We start from the raw sequence: 20,789 nt of genomic DNA, 5'->3' as shown, positions 1-20,789 counted from the left end.
TCGAGATACCTAGCCTGTTATGAAATTTGTTCTATTATTAATCGGAAATTTAGCTTTTATTTTATGTAAATAATCTTGTAGGTGTATACGAAGTAGCGTATGTTACGATGAAGAGATTGTAACGAGAAAATTGTGACAGAAATTAGGTAAATCAATTCGAATCGAGATAAAATAATCGAGATCATTTTTCGCTAACAACCACGGCAAGACCTTATCACGCTAATTTAACATACAAGTATTTTACGACATCGTAGACGTTCTATGATATTTATATTATTAACACTTTGACTGCCACGCCGCAATCACGTGTTTCGCTCAGGACGCCACGGGAGTATTTTTATTATTCAAAGTTATAATGGCAAAATAATAATAAATCGATGATGTAAGACAACATTTTTCCCCAATGGACCGTTTATCTTATTGAGATTTAAAGTTTATTGAGTCCAGAAAATACAGTTTTAGGTACATTATTCACAATAAACTTGAATTTTTATAATGGTATATTAGGCAAAGGTACCGATACGCGGCGGTACGACGTAGCCATGCTGTATTATGTGTCGGCGCTTTACATTTTTCGTTGTATGATACAGTTTTTGGGTTTAAGCCTCTGGGGAGCGGAGCTTTTTTATGTATTTTTTTTTATTTTTTTCTGTCCTGAAAACTTGATCGCAAAATAGGACGCTTCGGTAGTTTGCTACCGTTTATCTTACTGATGGTCACGGGTGACCAACGTAGCGCCTTGGTAACAGTTGATAGCGACATATTATAACAAAGCTTCGTTTATTTCAACAAACTATTCGCATTCGTTATTTCGTCGTAAGCAAAACGTGCGGAATATATTGTTGAAACGTGTAGAAGATATCAGTAAACAGTACTTGCTCATTCTATATATAATAGTAAGGTATGTGCACACTTCTAACTTCAATTATATGATTATAAAGCAGCATTTACGATTATTTTCTAAGGTGTGTTTATAATAATATTCGTAGATTACCCCTCAAAGATAAGGATGCAAACACAGTGCACAGTTAGATGCAAGATTCGTTCTCATTTTTTTTTATCGATGTTCTAATAAAAATGTTTAATTGTCCAATGGGACACTTTTTATTTCAAAGTATCTTCTATTTATCGGTTATATTCAAAATGTCCTAACTGTCAATTTTCATTCAATTTTTACAATTGTAAGAAGTTCGAGCGCTCCGGTCACCAGTGACCGCCGTGGCGTCACAAGAGAAATCGTGGTGGTCGGTCATATACGACCAACGTGGCAGTCGAAGTGTTAAGAGGCTTGTCAAATTCCCGCCTTCCCAAGGAAAATCTACAAACATACGTATATTTGAACAAACTTAAGAACTTCTTGATATCTGACACGAAACAGCGCTACTACACCTGCTACGTTCTTTCCATCATTTTCGATCTAATTATATTTCTCTATCGTTAGAAGATATCCTCAGTTTGAAGCGAATTTGAAAATGATCTTATCGACACGCATAATTTCGCGTTTCGATTGCACGTTGAGCGTCTTCTTAAAACATTACCATTTTTCCCCCTTTTTATTTCCCAGAATGAGACCAACATCGAAGTATAAAAATTAATGTAAGAAATAATAGAGCAAGGAAGCAAAACTTATTTCATAATGAACAACAGTTCTATACGTAATTGTAAATATTCTATACGTTCTATATATTTGACGCGAATAATAATTCTGTTTCATAACAATTCTATTCATTGGAAATAGAACGTGTAGTCTTTGAAGTCGGCCGAAGGAACGCTGTCATATTACAAATAGAAAGGAATTCTCTTCAATCTGCTGTACAGAAAGAAAGATATTCTTCGTTAGAGTCGGATCTTAGCAGCTGCCTGCAAACTAATAACGCGTGACTGAAATGATAAAAGACCTTTTCTGTCGATCGATCGATCGAATACGAGCGGGACGAACAACGACCCGGCGATATTGCGCCTGATGAAATAACGCCGTGTCGCCATAAAAATGTTTCCACGTTTGAAACGATCGCGAGGCAAAACGCCGTTTAAACCACACCACGTTCCCTCCATTCTACCGCGACTAATAAAAAGTTTGCAGAAGCACCGGCTGATTTAAACGGCAGGATCTTTGTATCCGGAAACGGCGAGCTTACGTCGTGACTTCCCGGAGGAAAGTCGTTTTTGTGACAGCCGAACGTACAATTAAAAGTTAAGACTGCCTGTTCTGAACAGTCCGCAACAATCGGCTGGAAATTTTTCCACGCGCCCGATGCCACGAAAGCTTCGAACGTTCGTTTCGCGAAAGTTTCACCGCTTTAATTTCCGCTGTTTGCGCTTAACGCTCTGAGAAATTGTTCCCCAGCTTGTGAAAAACAAAATCCGCTTCTTGTAAACTATTGTCTTGTCTTGAAATGTACGTATGTATTATGTGTAATATGTATATATCATATATGTAGTGAAGATTATTGAAGAACATATCTGCTTATGTATTTACGTATTATATACACAAACAAATACACAATTATATACACAAATTAATACACAAATTATATTATATATAATATAATAGAATAATATATAAAGATATATTTTTCTATAATCTTTACTGTTCGTTAGACAGCTTCGCATTGAATTCTTTTAAAAATAGTTTCTTAAAGGTAGGTAACATTCTTGCTACTCGTCGTTATTGTTGGGCTCAATAGGCACGTTTCAAAGAAGAAAAATGAAACTTCGTTGCGAACCAATATTGGTCAGCCATGAAATTCGCTTCCCGATTAGATACCGCTCCACCTTGGCGAGTTGATTAAAGTGGAAGGTGAAGGGTAGTAAAATCTTAACAACACTGGTGATTTTAAATTCGTCAAGGAAACACAGGGAGGGGGGAGAAAAATGTGGGAATCAATTTTAATATCCTTAGATGTACAGAAGTATTATCTGAACATACAGGAAGAAATGTAAATCCATAAATGGATACCAAAGCATTTTATTATCTCTGTTTTGGACCAATATACCGTGTGATATGCAAACTTCCAAAGATCAAGAACGTTTCACGTTGCGAAGGACGTAATTGCGACACGCCGACGAAACGAGCGAAAATGAAACGCACGGCGGGAAAATATCATATCGCTGAGAAAAATCGCGAAAGTTAATCGCGTTTTAATCGTTGTTTGATCGAAATCCGATTGAACGTTGCCAACGATGCGCTCGATTCTAAAAGAAATAGGCACGTTTTTACTTATACACGAGCGCGAGATCGTTGTATTCTTCGCGATCGAAGCGTGACCGGAAGCGCGAAGATACATCGCATCTTTCTCGCCAAATGCAGACTGTTTAACTCCGGCTACGAGCACCTAGCCACGTCACGATCTCCAGTGCTGATTTACAGTGACGGTCCAGTCACGTTCCACTCGCGGCCCGTTAAAATATTATCCCCCGGGACGAGAACTGAATAATATTTCGTCGAACTGTAACTGTAAACGTGAGCAAGAACGGCGTAAATCAACTTACAAGCGTTCCTTTTATCTGCCTCTAATCCGGTGTTCGATTCGACTGAAACTTCTGATTTTCGCCGTTTAACGTTTTCGTTGTTGAATTTTTATTTGAACTGAGAGAAAAAAATATAAAATGTATTCTTCTCTTAACACTTTGACTGGCACGCCGAAATCACATGTTTTGCTCAGGACGCCACGGGAGAATTTTTATTATCCAAAGCATATAATGGCAAAATAATAATAAATTGATGATGTAAGACAACATTCTTCCCCGACTGTTTAACTTATTTTTTTTTATGTTTATTAAGCCCAAGATACAAATTTTTTTAAATACCTTTTGGTGTTCACAATAAACGGTGAATTTTTGTAGCGATGTTTTTGGCAAAAGTACCGGTGCATGCTATGATATGTGTCGACGCTTTACATGATCGTTTAACTTATTGGCGGTCACGGGTGACCACCGTGGCGCTTTGGTAACAGTTGATAGCGACATATTATAACAAGGCTTCGTTTATTTCAACAAACCATTCGCTTTCGTTATTTCGTCGTAAGCAAAACGTGCGGAATATATTGTTGAAACGTGTAGAAGATATCAGTAAACAGTACTTGCTCATTCTATATATAATAGTAAGGTATGTGCACACTTCTAACTTCAATTATATGATTATAAAGCAGCATTTACGATTATTTTCTAAGGTGTGTTTATAATAATATTCGTAGATTACCCCTCAAAGATAAGGATGCAAAACAGTGCACCGTTAAATGCAAGATTTGTTCTCATCTTTTTTTATCGATGTTCTAATAAAAAAGTTTAATCGTTCAATGAGGCACTTTTTATTTCAAAGTATCTTCTATTTATCGGTTATATTCAAAATGCCCTAACTGTTAATTTTCATTCAATTTTTACAATTGTAAGAAGTTCGAGCGCTCCTGTCATCAATGACCACCGTGGCGTCACAGGAGAAACCGTGACAGGTCATATATGACCAACGTGGCAGTCAAAGTGTTAAAATTGACGTTTTGACATGAGTTTGCAGTAGTACACCGAAACAATTATAGGGTCAACTATTGCGAACGATTTTATTGCCCCAATCAAGCGGATAATAAAAGCAAAGTCGCATATAAATTTGATAAATCGACGTACCGTTTTTGTGACACCGTGATGAACATTGACTTGTAGATATAATTAAAAAGGATATGCAGATACAAAGTTGGAAGAAAGGCGCGATCGTTTCTTGACATATTACATTGTAGGAGATGCGAATTTTTACGAAACTGCCTGATGCAAAATGTCTGCCAAGGTGTCGTAGGAAATTTCGAAAGAGTCTCTTTCCAAGCGGCTCGAAGCAGTCACCTTTCTACCTACCGATGGAAGTCGTGTTGCGATTCTATTTCTGCCTTGTAAGTACCACGTACGTACACTATCGTTCATAAGTATTCCGATACTTAAATTGATTTACGCCAATAAGACGTAGAGCATGTGACATATTGTACGTCCATGTAATAAATTAATGAAAAATGAATAACCGTAGAATATTTATTTAATCAATAGGTCATACATTTTCTTCGATGTTTTTGCAAACGAATTATTGAAATTAGCTGTTGGAATTTTAAAAGTAGAAATTTATGGAAGTTGAACAAGCGTAAACTGCTTTTTTTTCATTTCAACGATGGAATTGCTGGATCGTTACGCGTTCAACAGAACTTAGAACCAAGGTATTTCGATAAATTTTCCTTATTCTCTTATACTTTCGTAACTTTTTGACGGAAGAATATTCTAATTGTAATTAGAGCTATTGACGTTGCCAAATGCAAGTAAAAACCTGGGATACTTTTGAAGCGTAGTGTACTTGGATAAAACTAGTTTCCAACGCGCTCGGTACCGATCGATGTAGACGGTGATCACGTTGATGCACTTATGGTCACGGGTCGATGTTATCGAGAGCGTGCATCGACGAAATGCGCAAGGGACGATAAACGTGGCTACGTTCCTCTTCGATGAACAGAATCCTCGACTCCGTGATTGCGATTTAATAAGCTGGTTTAATTTCTTTTTAACGATGCAATGATAAGCATTTGCATGTGTTCAGACGGTTAATTACCAGGGAAATGTGCGAGTATATGGGTCAATGTGTCTGAGAAGATTTTCAAGATAAAAGAAAAGAAGAATGTCGGATAGTCGAGGAATTTTGATTACCAGTTAAAATCTTTGAGAATCATCGCTGAATTAATAGCGCGAATGACCAACGATCATAAATTTCATGTAAACAATAGTGAGAACTGTAATAACATTACAGGAATTATTCATTACGGGAATAAATGTTATAAGAGTGCAATAAAAATAATAACAAGGTGCTTCGCGTGTCTGAATCTCTCGTATATTTTAAAGAAGGAAGAAACCACACCAATGTGAAGCAAATGATTTTCGCGTATTTCGTATATTAAATAGCTCATTTAGGCTGAGCGTGTTAAATCTGAAGTTTCTATGATATATAATAGCTACAAAAGATATTGCACATATAATCGTAGATATTGCAATTATTTATTAACGAGCTTTAAAACAAACGCAACATTAAATACAAAGAACAGGGGACGAACAAAGTAGGTAGAAAACAAGAACGATAAAAAATAAGATAAAAGAAGACGATTGACAAAGATAACTGAGAGCAGTTATTACAAGTAACAATTGTTGAGGATGACCCGCTGCAAGACAGTAACAGAATCATAGAAAATATCAATTTTGTTGTCTATTAAGCTTGTTGACAGATATACACATTCGACGAATAGAATTAGATTTACCGCATGAGCTACGGTGTTGCTGTTCAAAAAAGCGTAAATGGGAATCTGGAAGCTCCGCAAGGAGTGTAGATTTTAAACCAATTCGAGAATTCCCAGATAATTCGTGGCACCACTTGAGACAAACAAGATGTCACGTATGATGCGCATCTGCTCAAGCAGATAATATGTTTCAACTAGAAAGTATATATTCGATTTTTCAATCGAAAGACACGAGACAAGCCATGTGTCTCGCTGCTATCCTTTAAGAATCTATGTCGAACACCTATCGATAGCGGAACACAAGTATTACTGGTAAGGAGACCAGATATCACAACTAAACTCCAAACGGGGACGAAGAAGGCTGCAGTACAACTGTTAGAAAGTATTAATGTCAGTAAAGAGCTTCGATGCTGTGCTGACGAGACCGACAATATTGTAGCATCGGTTAACGATTCCGTGGATGCGAGTTTCAAATGATAAATTGGAGAATAATGTTATTATGGCGTTTATACGCTAATTAATTTAATCGAGTTAAAGCTCGAATATTACATTTCGTATCACTTACGATAGTATTTACATATCATCGTATGACCACGAAGCTTTGACGCTATGAGAATGGAATGTAGAACTTGATATACCTCTGAGTTTGCTCCGCGCGCAGGCATTACAAACACGCCGGATGAAAACTATCTTTTCAATTATTGATTGTGTTCTATCGATTTTTTCGTAGAGAAGATACGATAGAACAGTGGGAAATTCGTTCGCCAATATCGTCATTTTATGGGTAGCGTTAACATCAGGTGTTCTGGCGCTATCGATAATTAAGGTTCTAACCTGGATATCGGATAATAATTAGCACGTTATAACGACGAGAGATTATTTGGCAATCCTGAGTGTAGTTTGCAGAATGTTCTGACAAGTTGTACCTTCGTCGAACGTGGTTTGAACAAGTCGAAGTTTTGTTATCGATGGACGATCAAACGTAGCTTCGTCGAGCTCTTGATGGGTTACCAGTCCATCGAACATAGTTTCGAACAAGTTGTGCTTCGATATGCCGTCTATGGTGTTCGTATTTAGAGGATATGAAAACGGATACAGATTGGATATGTAAAATGCAACGTTGTCCATTGAGAGGTCGTGGAATTCGAAGCAGATGAAACGTCAGGCTTGTAAAATGTGATACTCCTTGTAACAAAGGTAGGAATACGATACATACTGATAAGTCTGCCTTTATAGAACACTATACTGGTCATCTTGGGGTCGTGGAACGTTATAGCGATGAATCTAAACTCGCAGAATTCGATACTGTCTAGAGTTTGGATTGGATCAATGTTTTATCAGAAATGATAATAGTGGATTTCAAGATTTACCATGGTCGTTGGATCTTCGTGGTCTTTCTAATCTCTAGATCGTTGAGTTTCTGGTTTTTGCAAATTTATACATTTTCAAATATTTGGTATTCTTCAGATGTCTACAATTTGTCAAACGTTTGTCATGTCCATGTCTCTAAAATGTTTGGAATTTCTTGGATCTTGGTGATCCTTCGGATCTCTAGATTCTAGATCAACGAGTCTGTGATTTCTAAATCTATACATTGAAGAACTTTTAGTATTCTTTAAATATTTCGAATTTTTCAAATCTTCGTCACGTTCGTGTCTCTAGAATCTTTGAAATTTCTGTGATCTTTTAAGTTTATAAATGTGAAAGGATTAGATTCCGAATCACTGAATCTTCTAGAGTTATTCCAGAACCTTTGTAATACTTGCAACTTTTGCGGCATAGATTTCTAAATTGCATGAAATCTTTTGTTTCTTTTTTTTTTAATTTATGAATCTCTATAAAATCCATAGATTTTTTAAATTATTCTCAGATTTATATGATCTTCTGGCATTACTCTAAGTCCTTTGTAGTTCTTGAAATCTTTGGAACCTTAGATCTCTAGAACATCTGCCATCTCATTCTATTGGCCATAAAATTTCTATGATCTTACAAACTTATGAAAATATGTCAATTTTTAGATTATTCGACCTTCTAGTATTACTCTCGGACTTGGACGATGTCCACAGTCCCTGGAATCTTCCAAATCCATTAAGTTTCTAATAGAATTTTCGCGGTTTCCTAGACCTCACCAATATGTATACAAAATCAAACGAATCACAAACCAAATACGTATCTACTCCCACGACACGGAACATCTATGAAACAAAATATTATTCTCAGAAATATTTCATATTATCGTACCAAGAACTAAAGTTGTCGTATTTTCCTTGGACGATTTGTCAATTGGCTCGAGAGTGAAATTTATTATTTATATTCCCCTTCCTCTGTGACCACGTACTTCCTGCAACTTATTGACTTCGCTTTAGCGTTACGTATTTATAGTAGTATGAAATATTACCGAGAGAACGTAAGTACGTGTTTCCTGTTTCCTAACAATTTACACAGCCGAGACCGACTAAAAACTGTTCGTTTCGTTCTTGCGATCTTGATCACAGTGTCAAGCGTGAAGTTCGTTAAAATTGTTGCCGGGGCAAAACACAAACATTGCGCGTAAATCAGAGTTAGTTCGATCGAAACTGGGTGCTGTTTATTTATTTTTCCCCCGTGTCTCGTGCTAGTCGATGATTCCGATCTGTTAACAAGGCAGACTGCCAAACGTGACATTCTGCTGTTTCCAAAAATATAGCCCGATGATATCACGCCTGTTTTTCCTCATAAATTTCCTTCGTTGTTTTCAACTAAAGGACCATAGCTAGATATTGCAAGGAGGAAAGTTTGGTTGCTTCGACTTTGCTTATACACGACAGCTGCTCGAATATATCAGTGTGATTTATTGAATGGACTGGTCCAACCAATACAATGGATGCTGTACTCTTCTTCTTCTACCTTCTTTTGCGTGTTCTTTTACGATTACCGAATAACGTTAAACCAGAGTGGTAGTATAAATTTCTTATTTTTATTTCTTGCGTTTATGTCCACTTAAATTCTGTGTTACAGCGGGAAATGCCCCAACCGCAAATTCATAAAATTGCGAAGCTTTGGGGATATGTAGGTAGGTGTCACGCAAATTTGTTTACTGCGCCAATTCATTCTAGAAGGGTGAAATTGACCCTTGAAAATCCGGCCATTTTTTCATTTTACGTTATAACGCGAGAGTTATAAGAGACAGAAAAAAAGTTTTCATACGAAAGTTGGTTACTTTTTTATATCAGGATCGTCGTTTGACAAAGAAAATATCGATGTTGTAGCGAGCTATGACGCAAAATTGGAAAATAGCCGGATTTTCAGCAGTGAATTTCATCCCCTTAGGGAGAATTTGGACGGCAAAAAAGATTGTGGCATATATAGATATCTACATATACAGGGGTTGAACAAAATAATGGAAAGACTTCTTACATGCCATATAATATATATGTATAACATATAAAAAGTGTGTCCATTAGTTTTTCCAATGCCTGTATATATAGATCCTCTTCGTATCCGCGAAATTTCATAATTTATTGAATTTATGGCTAATTTTTCTCTGTTATTAAATTCCTTAATTTTCTTCATCTACTTGATTGATCTTAATCTTCCTTAATTGATTCTTAACCCTACAAGGCGTCTGTAGAATGAAATAACAAAACGTAAATTCTAGGAACAAAAGCCACTTTCATCAGAAGACTTTCATTGTAATACATTCGCAACTATTGTCCGTAAATATCGTGATACGTAAAACGGAAATTACGATCGCGGTGCTCCATGAATGATACCAGTGCGACTTGTGTAAATCCAAGCGAAAAATATTAATAACTTGCAATGAAAGGGTAATTGGTTGCCCGATTGATTTTATTACCGAAAAACGAAGCAGGAGGGAGTTTTCTGCTTCAGTAGTTCTCTGGCGTAATATAAACTACAACTGGATTCGTCGTCTAGAGCAGAAATACACGAGTCGACCTCGGAAACCCGATCGAAAATAGAAGCAAACGGTCGCTCGAATGCAGATCCGGTGTAACGAGTGAACTCGTCAGGATAGGGGACGGTAATCGAATTAAAGCATCGCTGGTAGTTAGCGTCGGATGAAAGCTGTGACATGACGCTGCGAATGCGCCGTTTCAAATCGAGCAGATCTAGCTCCAGTCATCGTTTGGGGATATCTATTCTGGCATCCTTCCACCATCGTGTCTTTATATTCCGACGCGTAATTCGATAATTTGATTTTGCTCAATGTTATGCAAATAGTCCTGCCTCGAACAAATTCGTATCGATCGAGCTTGAAATCTCATTCTTCAAATAAAAAGATTATGTCAGATTTTTATTCATACCACCGCTCATAATTAATTCGAATAACGCACACTTTACGATTTACGTTCACACATTTCCTACAATACATTCACATTTTCATGGTCGATAATAGGAATGAAAGTCAGTAAGAGATAAGATATCATTAACAAATACGATTCTTTATTAGGTCAATAAATACTGATTTGATCTGTATTATTGGTTAGAAATTACACGTGTGTTTCATTGAAATTACCGAAATGGTTTATTTTATTTTATTGTAGAAGTTTATCGACTTTTGAAGTCGTTTGAATTATTACAAGCATCCGGGTATACATCCAAGGTATTGACGATTGCGATGATGAAGTTTGGAAAGTTTTAGTCAGTTGGGAATAATACTAGAAAACATAGTTTGCGACTGTATGCTTTTAAATCTTTGATGATGATGTCACACGGTATGTGATATTCCAATATTCCAAGAATTACAGGGAAGTATATGCATGAACATTGAAATGTATGTTGTTTTATTTTTGCAACTACTTGCTTGTGTGAGATGATTTTATCGTTATCGAATTCGAGACTCGAGTCTCTTGTCAGCGTGACGACCATTGATTTTTATTCAATCGCTTTCTGTTATATTTTTTATTTCATATCGATTCAACGTACCTCATGGTTTCCCTTAGTTTGGCGAAAAATGAACTTTAAATTCTATATGTAACAACCAGTGCAATGGAAATTGCTACATTTCACAAATATATCGTTCGTTTTTCTCTCTAACTGAAATTATCCCGTCATTACCCAGTTTTACGATCCCCATCAATTTTATTCGCGCATTAATTTTATTTTAAGCATTTTGGCACGCAGTTGCATGTAAACTCATCGCTGTCGTTTTGGATTGTTTGTTGCATCGTAGGTCCAGGCGAATGTCCCAGGATATCACGCATTCCAGATCCACAGAAAATCTCACAGTACCCTATTTCAGGTATGTACAACTCTACAAATTTCAATTAGAACGGCTGCACGACGATGAGTTCCAAGCATTATGTATAGGATTAGGTAAAATATAGATTTTCTGTGTGTATGCAATTGACTTCAAAAACAGACAATGCCATGTAACTTAGAAATTATTTATACACATATCTATATCATTTATTCGCTGGTCATACATTCTACTATATTATTTCATTTTCTTTGTTCATTTCTATACACCGTGCGTCTCATTTTCATCGATACACGCAGATATCTACTAAACTGTGCATTATTCGAAAAAGTATTACGAATAAAGCTCACTTTCCTTCAGGGAGATGGAGTATCCAGACGGAAGTTTCGAGATTTAAGCCTGACCTTTGATTTTTCAAGTGGAACGAGAATGGAGCATGCTGTGTATGTTTTAAATTCTCTACAAAAAAAAGTATTAACACTTTGACTGCCACGCCGAGATCACATGTTTCGCTCAGAACGCCACGGGAGTATTTTTATTATTCAAAGCATATAATGGCAAAATAATAATGAATTGATGATGTAAGACAACATTTTTCCCCAATGGACCGTGTATCTTATTGGTGGTCACGAGTGACCACTGTGGCTCCTTGGTAACGGTTGATAGCGACATATTATAACAAGGCTTCGTTTATTTCAACAAACCATTCGCATTCGTTATTTCGTCGTAAGCAAAACGTGCAGAATATATTACTGAAAAGTGTAGAAGATATCAGTAAACGGTATTTGCTCATTCTATATATAATAGTAAGGTATGTGCACACTTCTAACTTCAATTATATGATTATAAAGCAGCATTTACGATTATTTTCTAACATGTGTTTATAATAATATTCGTAGATTAGCCCTCAAAGATATGGATGCAAAACAGTGCACTGTTAAATGCAAGATTTGTTCTCATTTTTTTTATTGATGTTCTAATAAAAAAGTTTAATTGTTCAACGAGGCACTTTTTATTTCAAAGAATCTTCTATTTATCGGTTATATTCAAAATGCCCTAACTGTCAATTTTCATTCAATTTTTACAATTGTAAGAAGTTCAATCGCTCCGGTCACCAATGACCGCCGTGGCGTCGCAGGAGAAACCGTGACCAACGTGGCAGTCAAAGTATTAAGGTATTCGAGTCGAAGAATGGTTGATTCAAAAGATATTCTAACTTTGATTCTTGCGAGTGTTATCGTATGAAAGACGAGGAAAGATAGCGCAGGTGTTTCTACGTTCTCCTTGTCTTTCGTACATTTAACTTGACGAAGTTAACATGGTATACCTTTTAAACTTATCGCATACGGGTATACCTTAATACTTTTCTCTAAATAATTAAAAACAAACTGCATCGAGCGATGCATGAAGAAAAATGTACATATAATTCCATTCAAAAAAGACTATGGTAGCCTTGAAATCCCGAAAACGTATTCACCTAGACAAATCTGGTGGTCGTCGGAACACGTCCCCCTTGAAACAGAACAAGTTTTATCTGAAACGCTTTCTCGAATAACGTATCGACTATTGTCAATCTGCGAATATAAAATTAAAGTTTGAACCATTGCAAAATTTTCATCAGGAAGGATTAAAAATCCGCGGACATTGCACAAGTACGAGAAGTACGTACTCATCGGTTTAGCAGATTTTACTTGTTGCAACATCAGATAACTCGTTCGCGCCTTGTGCTCCTCCATCAAACTTGTTATTTCTCTCTCTCTCTTTCTCTCTCGCTCTCTCTTTGCCTCTCTCTCTCTCTCTCTTTCGTAGCCGGCAATTTCATTGACGGAAGCCTTCCATTGTTGCTCGCTATCTTCGCAGGCCATTCTGTGCCGTGGATACGTCTTTTAGGGTTCGTTTATATACGACGCATGGCTCGTTGCATCGTGAAATTGCATCGTGTCTCGCCTCGCCGACTCTGCTTTTGCAAAGAATACAGAAAAGAAAAACGGAAGAATGAAACGGAACAGAAGAGAAACAGAAGGTTACACGAATAATATTCTGTATTTAATCGTGTACGATTCAGTTCTGTTCGTTCGTATTAGAAATTTCGAAACTCGTTTGTTCCAACGAACCTATCTTAACGTAGAGAGTCAAGGAATAGAGAAAGTACGGGGTTTCATCGTTTCAATGGTTAATTAAACTTTTGCTTTCGCAGGAGCAAGAGTCGCAGCGTGGATCATGGATTCGCCGCGCCTTTTGATTGGGATTCATCGAAGAACAAGGTCGAAGGACGGTTCGAGTCGGTCGACGAATTCACGAAGGGTGAGTAAAATATTGTTTCCATAAATGTTCATTTAAGAAGGGATTTTCGTGTAACAATAAAAAAGGCAGGTGACTTTTATGAATTTATTCTCTTTTTCTTTTTTGTCGACCAACTATGAGTCATATGGGACTAGACCTTTTTGGGACGCAGATAGCCTCAAGATAGAAATTAATTCTTTTATTTCAGGTCTTCTTATTCGTTCGTTGTGTGTATTATACACGAGTTCTCATTTCAAGTAGTTGTCTTTGACCATTGAGCTTTGACCTTGATGTAACCATTGTCACGGTCATTCGAAAGCAAAAGTTAAGAAATTTACTTTTTTCGACAAATGAGTACAATTTATATCGTTTAACAGAGATATTATAAACAAATGATGAAATCAAAATTTGAGGTTCGATTCTTGGAGAAATTTGTAACAAAGGGAATTGATTAATCGATTACTCTTTCGCTTATCGCTATTTTGAAAAGTTATTAAATGTGGCAGTCTTGAAAGTTAATAAACGATTAGAAAAAATTAAAATAAACAAAATTACATTTTCATAAATACTTCAAGACCACATTTACATGCCAAAAATGTCTAGTCCAGTAAGTGAAACTAAAAAAATCACTTGCTTTCATTGACTTTTTTTTCTTAAACTTCCTATCTTCGTTTAATATTTTAACGAATTTGAAGTTCGAAATTCTCCCTAAAGTCGCGGAACGTATAGTCGTTGAACAGACGTTAAATCAACGTTTTATCGACATATCCGTGGAGCCAACGAATAAAGGAATGATAAGCAGAAAAATCAAAGAAACACACCGATACGATAATCGTAAGAACTACTAGGACAAACAAAAAATTGCGTTAGATCGGCAAAGAAGATGATTATAAAAGGAAAAACGAGGGAAACGGAGCAACATTCACAGTGGTTTATCTCGAGAACGAAACTCTCGCAGAATTTTCGTTTCTCCACGCGCTCACAAACCGCGTAATTGCTGAATTATCTCGTACAATTAATCTTTGCTTTCTTTCTCGAAATTCCAATTCATCGGGCACGCACCGAAAGTTCTACTTACGTCTGCTTGCAATTGAATTTAGACCCGATCCTGTCGATAACATATCCTTAGAGTTTATTACGGCTTATCGATGGTAACAAGATAAACGATATTCACGGTGAAAAAATGTCGGTGAAAGTCGAAAGCGATCCAGTGTTCTGATAATAGAGATTGCGGTCGAAATTCATGGCTAAGTGATTGTATATCCGTGGAAGTATTAGGTTGTCCGAAAAGTGTCTTTCTTTCGCAAACGTGTTTTTTACAACAGTGCACCTTCATATAAACGTGAAACCAAGTCTGTGAAATGTCGTAGTGTTTATCTCAACAGAACAAAATGGACCGTACGTAATTGGACAAAATAATATAAAAGAAAAAACGTTGTGCGTCTATTATTTCCTCACAAAACGAAAGAAACTTTTCGGACAACCTAATAGATACGGTAAGCTACGCTACGACGAACTACCTTACAACTGGTAGATGGTACAACGAATACGAAGAATTCCGCCTTCGTTACGACTGTAAGGAGTAAACGTTAACTAACGATGCGAATCTCTTTGAATCTCTCTTTCTCTCGATTAACGGTATCCAGTGTGCAGAAGATACTTAAACAGCGTAAAAAGTCGTGAATAGCGCTATAAACCAGCTTGCTGGAAGATGAACGAGTATCGGATGTCACGGTTAAGAGGCGAGATTTGTTTATGGGAAGGTTGGCTAACGCGATTGCCTCGCCATTTTATGACTCGTGTTAAAGAAATAGATTTCATATTATTTCTACCATTTGTTTCTTTTAGATCATATTACGTTTTTGCATTGTCCAAATCGTTGCGCTAACCATAGCCTTGTTTTCAACTGTCAGCCTGAGACGAGTTGCATCTGAATATATTACGTTTCAATTTATGCTACAACTAACGTTGTTCGAGAACCAACTCCGTTCGTTCTAACATATCTTACGATATACTAATTTGACTATTGATAAGGATTTATTGATATATCGATAGTACAATACTTATTGGTATATTGATAATATTGTTCGCATGCCGATAAAGCGAATGAAAGGCGTGAAGAGACTGTAAATACTTGTTACATTGGTCACTTACCTTTTTATTTTGTTTACTCTAACTTATCTTTATCTCGTTAACTTACGTTACAAAGAGTTTGCATTATTTTAGAAAATAATGTTTCACCGAAAGAATAAGTTGTTGGCAGAGATACATATTTAAGATGTGTCGAATAGAACATATTCAAATTATTGCAACGTTGCTATCGCATTGTATAAAATAAAGTATAGAAGTCATTTTAATAAACCTCCGTTTATCTGAACTCGCACGAGAATTTCCATAGTAAGAATCAACCGCTTTTTTTTCCACTGTTTATTATACCTCGTTCTCATAATAGGAGTTCGTGTTTAGATAAGCGAGTCGAATGAGCACAAGATTAATCAGTCGAACTAGCATTTAACTAAAATTTCGTTCCGACAAATGGACTTCTAGTGTAGCTCGTTATCGTTTCAATGAAATGAATTTTCGGACAAGACACGCCTCACTTGTTACATTTCACCTGGCGATAACATTTCGATATCATCGATATTCGAGTCAAACCGATCAACTCTGTTGTTATAAATCATTCTGTTTTTAAACGGCTAGGTATCGACCTATTAATCGAGAAAGACGAATCAGCTCCTCGTTCATGTAATAATTTTCCTATTTAAAGATTCTCTATCTTTCCGCGTATAGTTTGATTTTTCCTACGCGTGAATTATATCATTTTTATATTTTCAACGACTTCGATTCCACACTGACCTAACTGAACTTGATTTATCTTCGCTATTAATTTTTAATATCGTAATTGTAGAAGCTTCTAATTGAAAAACGACTCGGTCTATAGTTAATCGTATGCTCCGATAACGAAGTTTAGTTTTAGCTTTTAAAATATCGAGTGACTCGGTTTCATTTTTAGACGGTTGAAATATTGATAGTGTTCCATAGTGTTCGTTAGCAGCGCCTTTACGCGGAAGCTCAGATCGATCGTTTGAGGAACGACTAATCGGAGCAGACGACCGTGTAGATCATGATCCAAAGCCGAAGGTCTTCGTCGATCCTAGGCGCTAAAGCATCGCCTATGCAACCTTACTCATTGCGAATTGCATTGACTTACTTTCTTAAAGTGGCACAGATGCCAGACCTGATCGATCGCTTCGCGCGCCCGCGCACCAGCTCAACTTTAATTGACATTCCTCTCGTGAGATTTATCCGCGCCCGCGGATTTTTCAACGATCGGACGATCTATAGTCTCTTCGACAAAGTATACAAAATGTCTGGTGCGGAGTGTCAGAGATTTCTACGCGCTTATAAAAGTTCGAAAGCGCAAAAATATATAAAATGGCAAACAGTAAAGTACTCGTTGTAATATTTAGCACGTGAAATAAATCTCTGCTCAGGTTCCATATTTTTAATCGTATTCACAGGTGATTAATGAGCTTCCATAGTAAACTACTTGTCGTGTGATATATAGTGGTTATTATCGGTTTTTGAGAACTTTTTCGACGATTGTCGGTAACTTTTTACAATAGTTGTTATTCAAATTAGTTCGTTATCGAATGCAGATTTCATTTGATTGGAACGAATTCAGTGGAACTTTATCTCAACAAAAATTCTATCGAATTTGATTATCCGAAGGTAAACCCTTATTATACGAACCTCGGTTATATAAATTGTTTGTCCTCCGACTGGTTCAAATAAATGGAGTTCCTCTGTAGTAAAGGCACTTGCATCGATGCTACCACGTTCTGTCCTGGTTTGTTTGACCAGCGAATCTATTGATATAAATCTAACGTGACATAATCGGTAGATGCAGGTCTTAAATTAAAAGCGAAGTCGTCATTGTTTTCTTTCGAGGTTTCAATAAAGTTTCTAAGGATATTCGTCTATTTATTTTATATTTGTAGGAAATAATAACAGCGATGAACTCACGAACACTCGGTGTAGATGTTGACGGTCGTTATTTTTACAGCTAAGTTTCGTTCTTAGATTATAATACGGCTATTTTTAACGCAAACAGGCGAACACGGTAAATTTATACCGATTAAGTTACTAGCATCCGTTGCGATATTTAGCGAGTAAGTTGTTCGCCAAGCTGCGCTTAATTGAAACACGAGGCTGCTTAGAAGGTATATAACGTATTGGACGTTGAAAATTAAGATTAAATAGGTCGAAAGTTCCTTCCTTCCTTCCTTTTTTTATCCCTGGGAAATATAATCTCTTTTATGGTATAGTTTAAGGGATCCATATAATATTAATTATAACGTTAATTGTAACATTTTTGTTACTTTGGAACAAGCACTTTATGTATCTATATTATGTGTATTATACGAAACATTTTGAAATTTCACGAACACCATAACTAGACACAACTATCATATTTGTTAAGTATAAAATCAATTTAAACACGCACACAGGAATTGCGAGGGTTAATAAAATTTTGTATATACAGAGCGGCCGAATAATTATGTGTAAGCAAGCACAAAGTGATTCTTTATGAAAAAATAAAAAGAAAGTACAGAACAAAAATTTGTTCGTCACATAACGTTTCGTTTTCGAGAAAATCGGGTTTGAATCTCTTTCAAGTATACTTGGACATGGCCAATTCCTGATTGAACAAAAGTAGATAATCGACAGGACGTTATTCCACGTGCGAAGATATGGAATAAAGTTTGTCCACAAGACGCTTTGTTTTTGAAAAAGAAAAATAAATTTGAAAATGTATCGTATTAGGCTAATTTCTAACTAAACATCTGCGAACTCTATTTCCTTGAAAACGGAGCTTTAAACCTTCTATTGATCGTGTTCAGTCGATGATTATTCAAGCTTAATTCACAAATTTCCAAATTTAAAAAATCTCTTGAAAACGAGACATATGAAGAATCCTTTATTCCGTGCTTTCTCCTTATTTTCTCATAAGAGATCACCTCACGCGACATGTTATTCGGCCACATCCTGTATAACACATTCATAAAAATTTTCAAAATACTTTCGTGTACCTCACACACACATACACATACACACAAACACATATACACATATATAAAATATCCCAAGTATAGTTTGTATTTTTTATAACAGCCATTAAACGAAACAGATCTCTGCTAGAGTTCCACTTTTGTATTATTGGTAAAAATACGAGTTTGCTTAGATATCCGCGGACTAACGGTAACCAAGAAAAAATACCAAAAAGCGACAGTACTCGGAGCATGGTAGTCAGAATTCCACGTTTAATCCAACTCGGGCAACATAATAATTTAGGTTGCCGATTATACATCGCTGAATTATTCATTTAACGTTAAACACTATTTACGAGCAACGCGTCAGCCCCATAATCCGGGAGACACTTTTATCTCGGAATTTGCATTCGAAGCAAGAATTAAAGTTCCCATACTTTCTCTCTGTATCCACTCGTTTGTTTCACCTGGTTAGTTTTACAGCGTCGTATCGATTCGAGCGAGGTTTAACGGTCCTCTCGTTTTTCTTATTCCATTTCCACCAAAAGACAAAACACATCGGTGTCTACATATATCGGGCGAAGATCGGCATCGCCAGAAAAAGCGTATACTTTAGATCGATTACCGATCGATCCGTATAGCGAGTTCTAAACGCAACGAGCGTTAATTAAATATTGACAGCTTGTTCGGTTCGTTAAATCCAGCTTTTTAATTATTTGCTTATTAGATATAATCAGCATAGCTGTTGCCGTGATAAATGTCGTACCATGGCTAGGAGCGAACCAAGTTTTCAGCCTTTCTCTAATTAAAGTTCTCTGTCTAAAGATTTAGACTCATTCGTTGTTGGTTATATACGTGGACTGCGAATTTTTATGGCTTTCTAGGTAATACGAGCGTGTAAATTGCACAGAATGCACGTAATATGGAAAATTATATGAAATGTGCAAACTACCATACTTTCTATTATATTTGCTACGTAAAACAATTTTCTATCGAGTCTCTGTACTTTTCTAGTTATATTCTCGAAAATGTGAATTTGTATAAAAATCCGCAGTCCGATTATATGTTATATACCGAGTGTTCCACATCCAAATCGATAAACTTTGCCAACGTGCTTGGGAGATCAATTTGTAGAAAAAATGTCGCACACCGTGGATCGATTCGTCTTCGTTTTCCAGATATGAAAGGGATAATGGTATAAAATAATGTATTCAAAATAAATTGAGATGCTTTAAATGAAATTAAAAGACTTTTAACGACAATCAATTAATTCAAACTATTGGGTTGGCGACTAAGTGATTGCGGATTTTGTCATTAGGTGGTATTGACAAAATCCGCAATCACTTAGTTGCTAACCCAATACTTTTCACGGAAATGTAAGAAATATCATCTGTTATGTATCATTTGCCACGCCAACGCCTTTCCAAATTCCAAATATTATCGCGATTGCTTAAACAAGTCGTAGTTAACGCTAATCTTACCAAGCGCGGTCAAATGACCGGTTTAAAAATTGAATTAAAAATTGTATATTCGTCGTTATTTCTTTTGTTCGTCTAACTTTATGTAAATTCTTATATTATCCGATCAATCAATTTCTTAATTTTTATTAATAGAAGAATCTACATAAAGTTAGACGAACAAATGAAGTAACGATGAATAATGTGCAATCTTAAATTCAATTTTGAAACCGGCATTCGACCAGACCAGGTAAGGTTAGTGTTAATTCAATTTCGTTCGATTTCTCACAGCTTTCAAAACGTGCACTGCCCGATTTTCGCAGCGAGGTCTTCGATTTCCTTGTGAATAAGCCTACGATATAATCCGTTTACAGTGCAACGCAGTATAATCTATACAACGTAAAACAGTATAATCTCTGTATAAAAATAAAATACGATCGACTAAATGTTTTTCCTAAAAATGTGTCGCGATCTACCTACTAAAATCTCGAATTTTACACATTTTCTTATTCAAACACGTATCTTGTGTACTAACAAGTAACAA

At 36.3% G+C, this 20,789-nt stretch overlaps 1 protein-coding gene across 12 annotated transcripts in view; it reads left to right on the top strand.

Annotated features, from left to right (window-relative positions):
- LOC100744969 (TLD domain-containing protein 2) overlaps window positions 1–20,789 on the top strand; it is a 312,724-nt gene that overhangs the window by 193,663 nt on the left and 98,272 nt on the right. For 9 of the 12 annotated variants that reach the window (XM_024367003.2, XM_012384453.3, XM_003488743.4 and 6 more), the window contains exons 2-3: window positions 11,428–11,496; window positions 13,652–13,758. In XM_024367003.2, coding sequence (XP_024222771.1) covers window positions 11,438–11,496; window positions 13,652–13,758 — 166 coding nt within the window. In that variant the 5' untranslated portion in view covers window positions 11,428–11,437. The remainder of the gene's footprint in view (window positions 1–11,427; window positions 11,497–13,651; window positions 13,759–20,789) is intronic. The other 3 variants (XM_024367006.2, XM_024366997.2, XM_024367005.2) reach the window with 1 other exon arrangement.

The sequence above is a fragment of the Bombus impatiens genome, unplaced genomic scaffold, assembly GCF_000188095.3.
Source record: "Bombus impatiens unplaced genomic scaffold, BIMP_2.2 scf_0263, whole genome shotgun sequence".
Lineage (NCBI taxonomy): Eukaryota > Metazoa > Arthropoda > Insecta > Hymenoptera > Apidae > Bombus > Bombus impatiens.
This window is presented reverse-complemented; position numbering and strand designations above follow the sequence as displayed.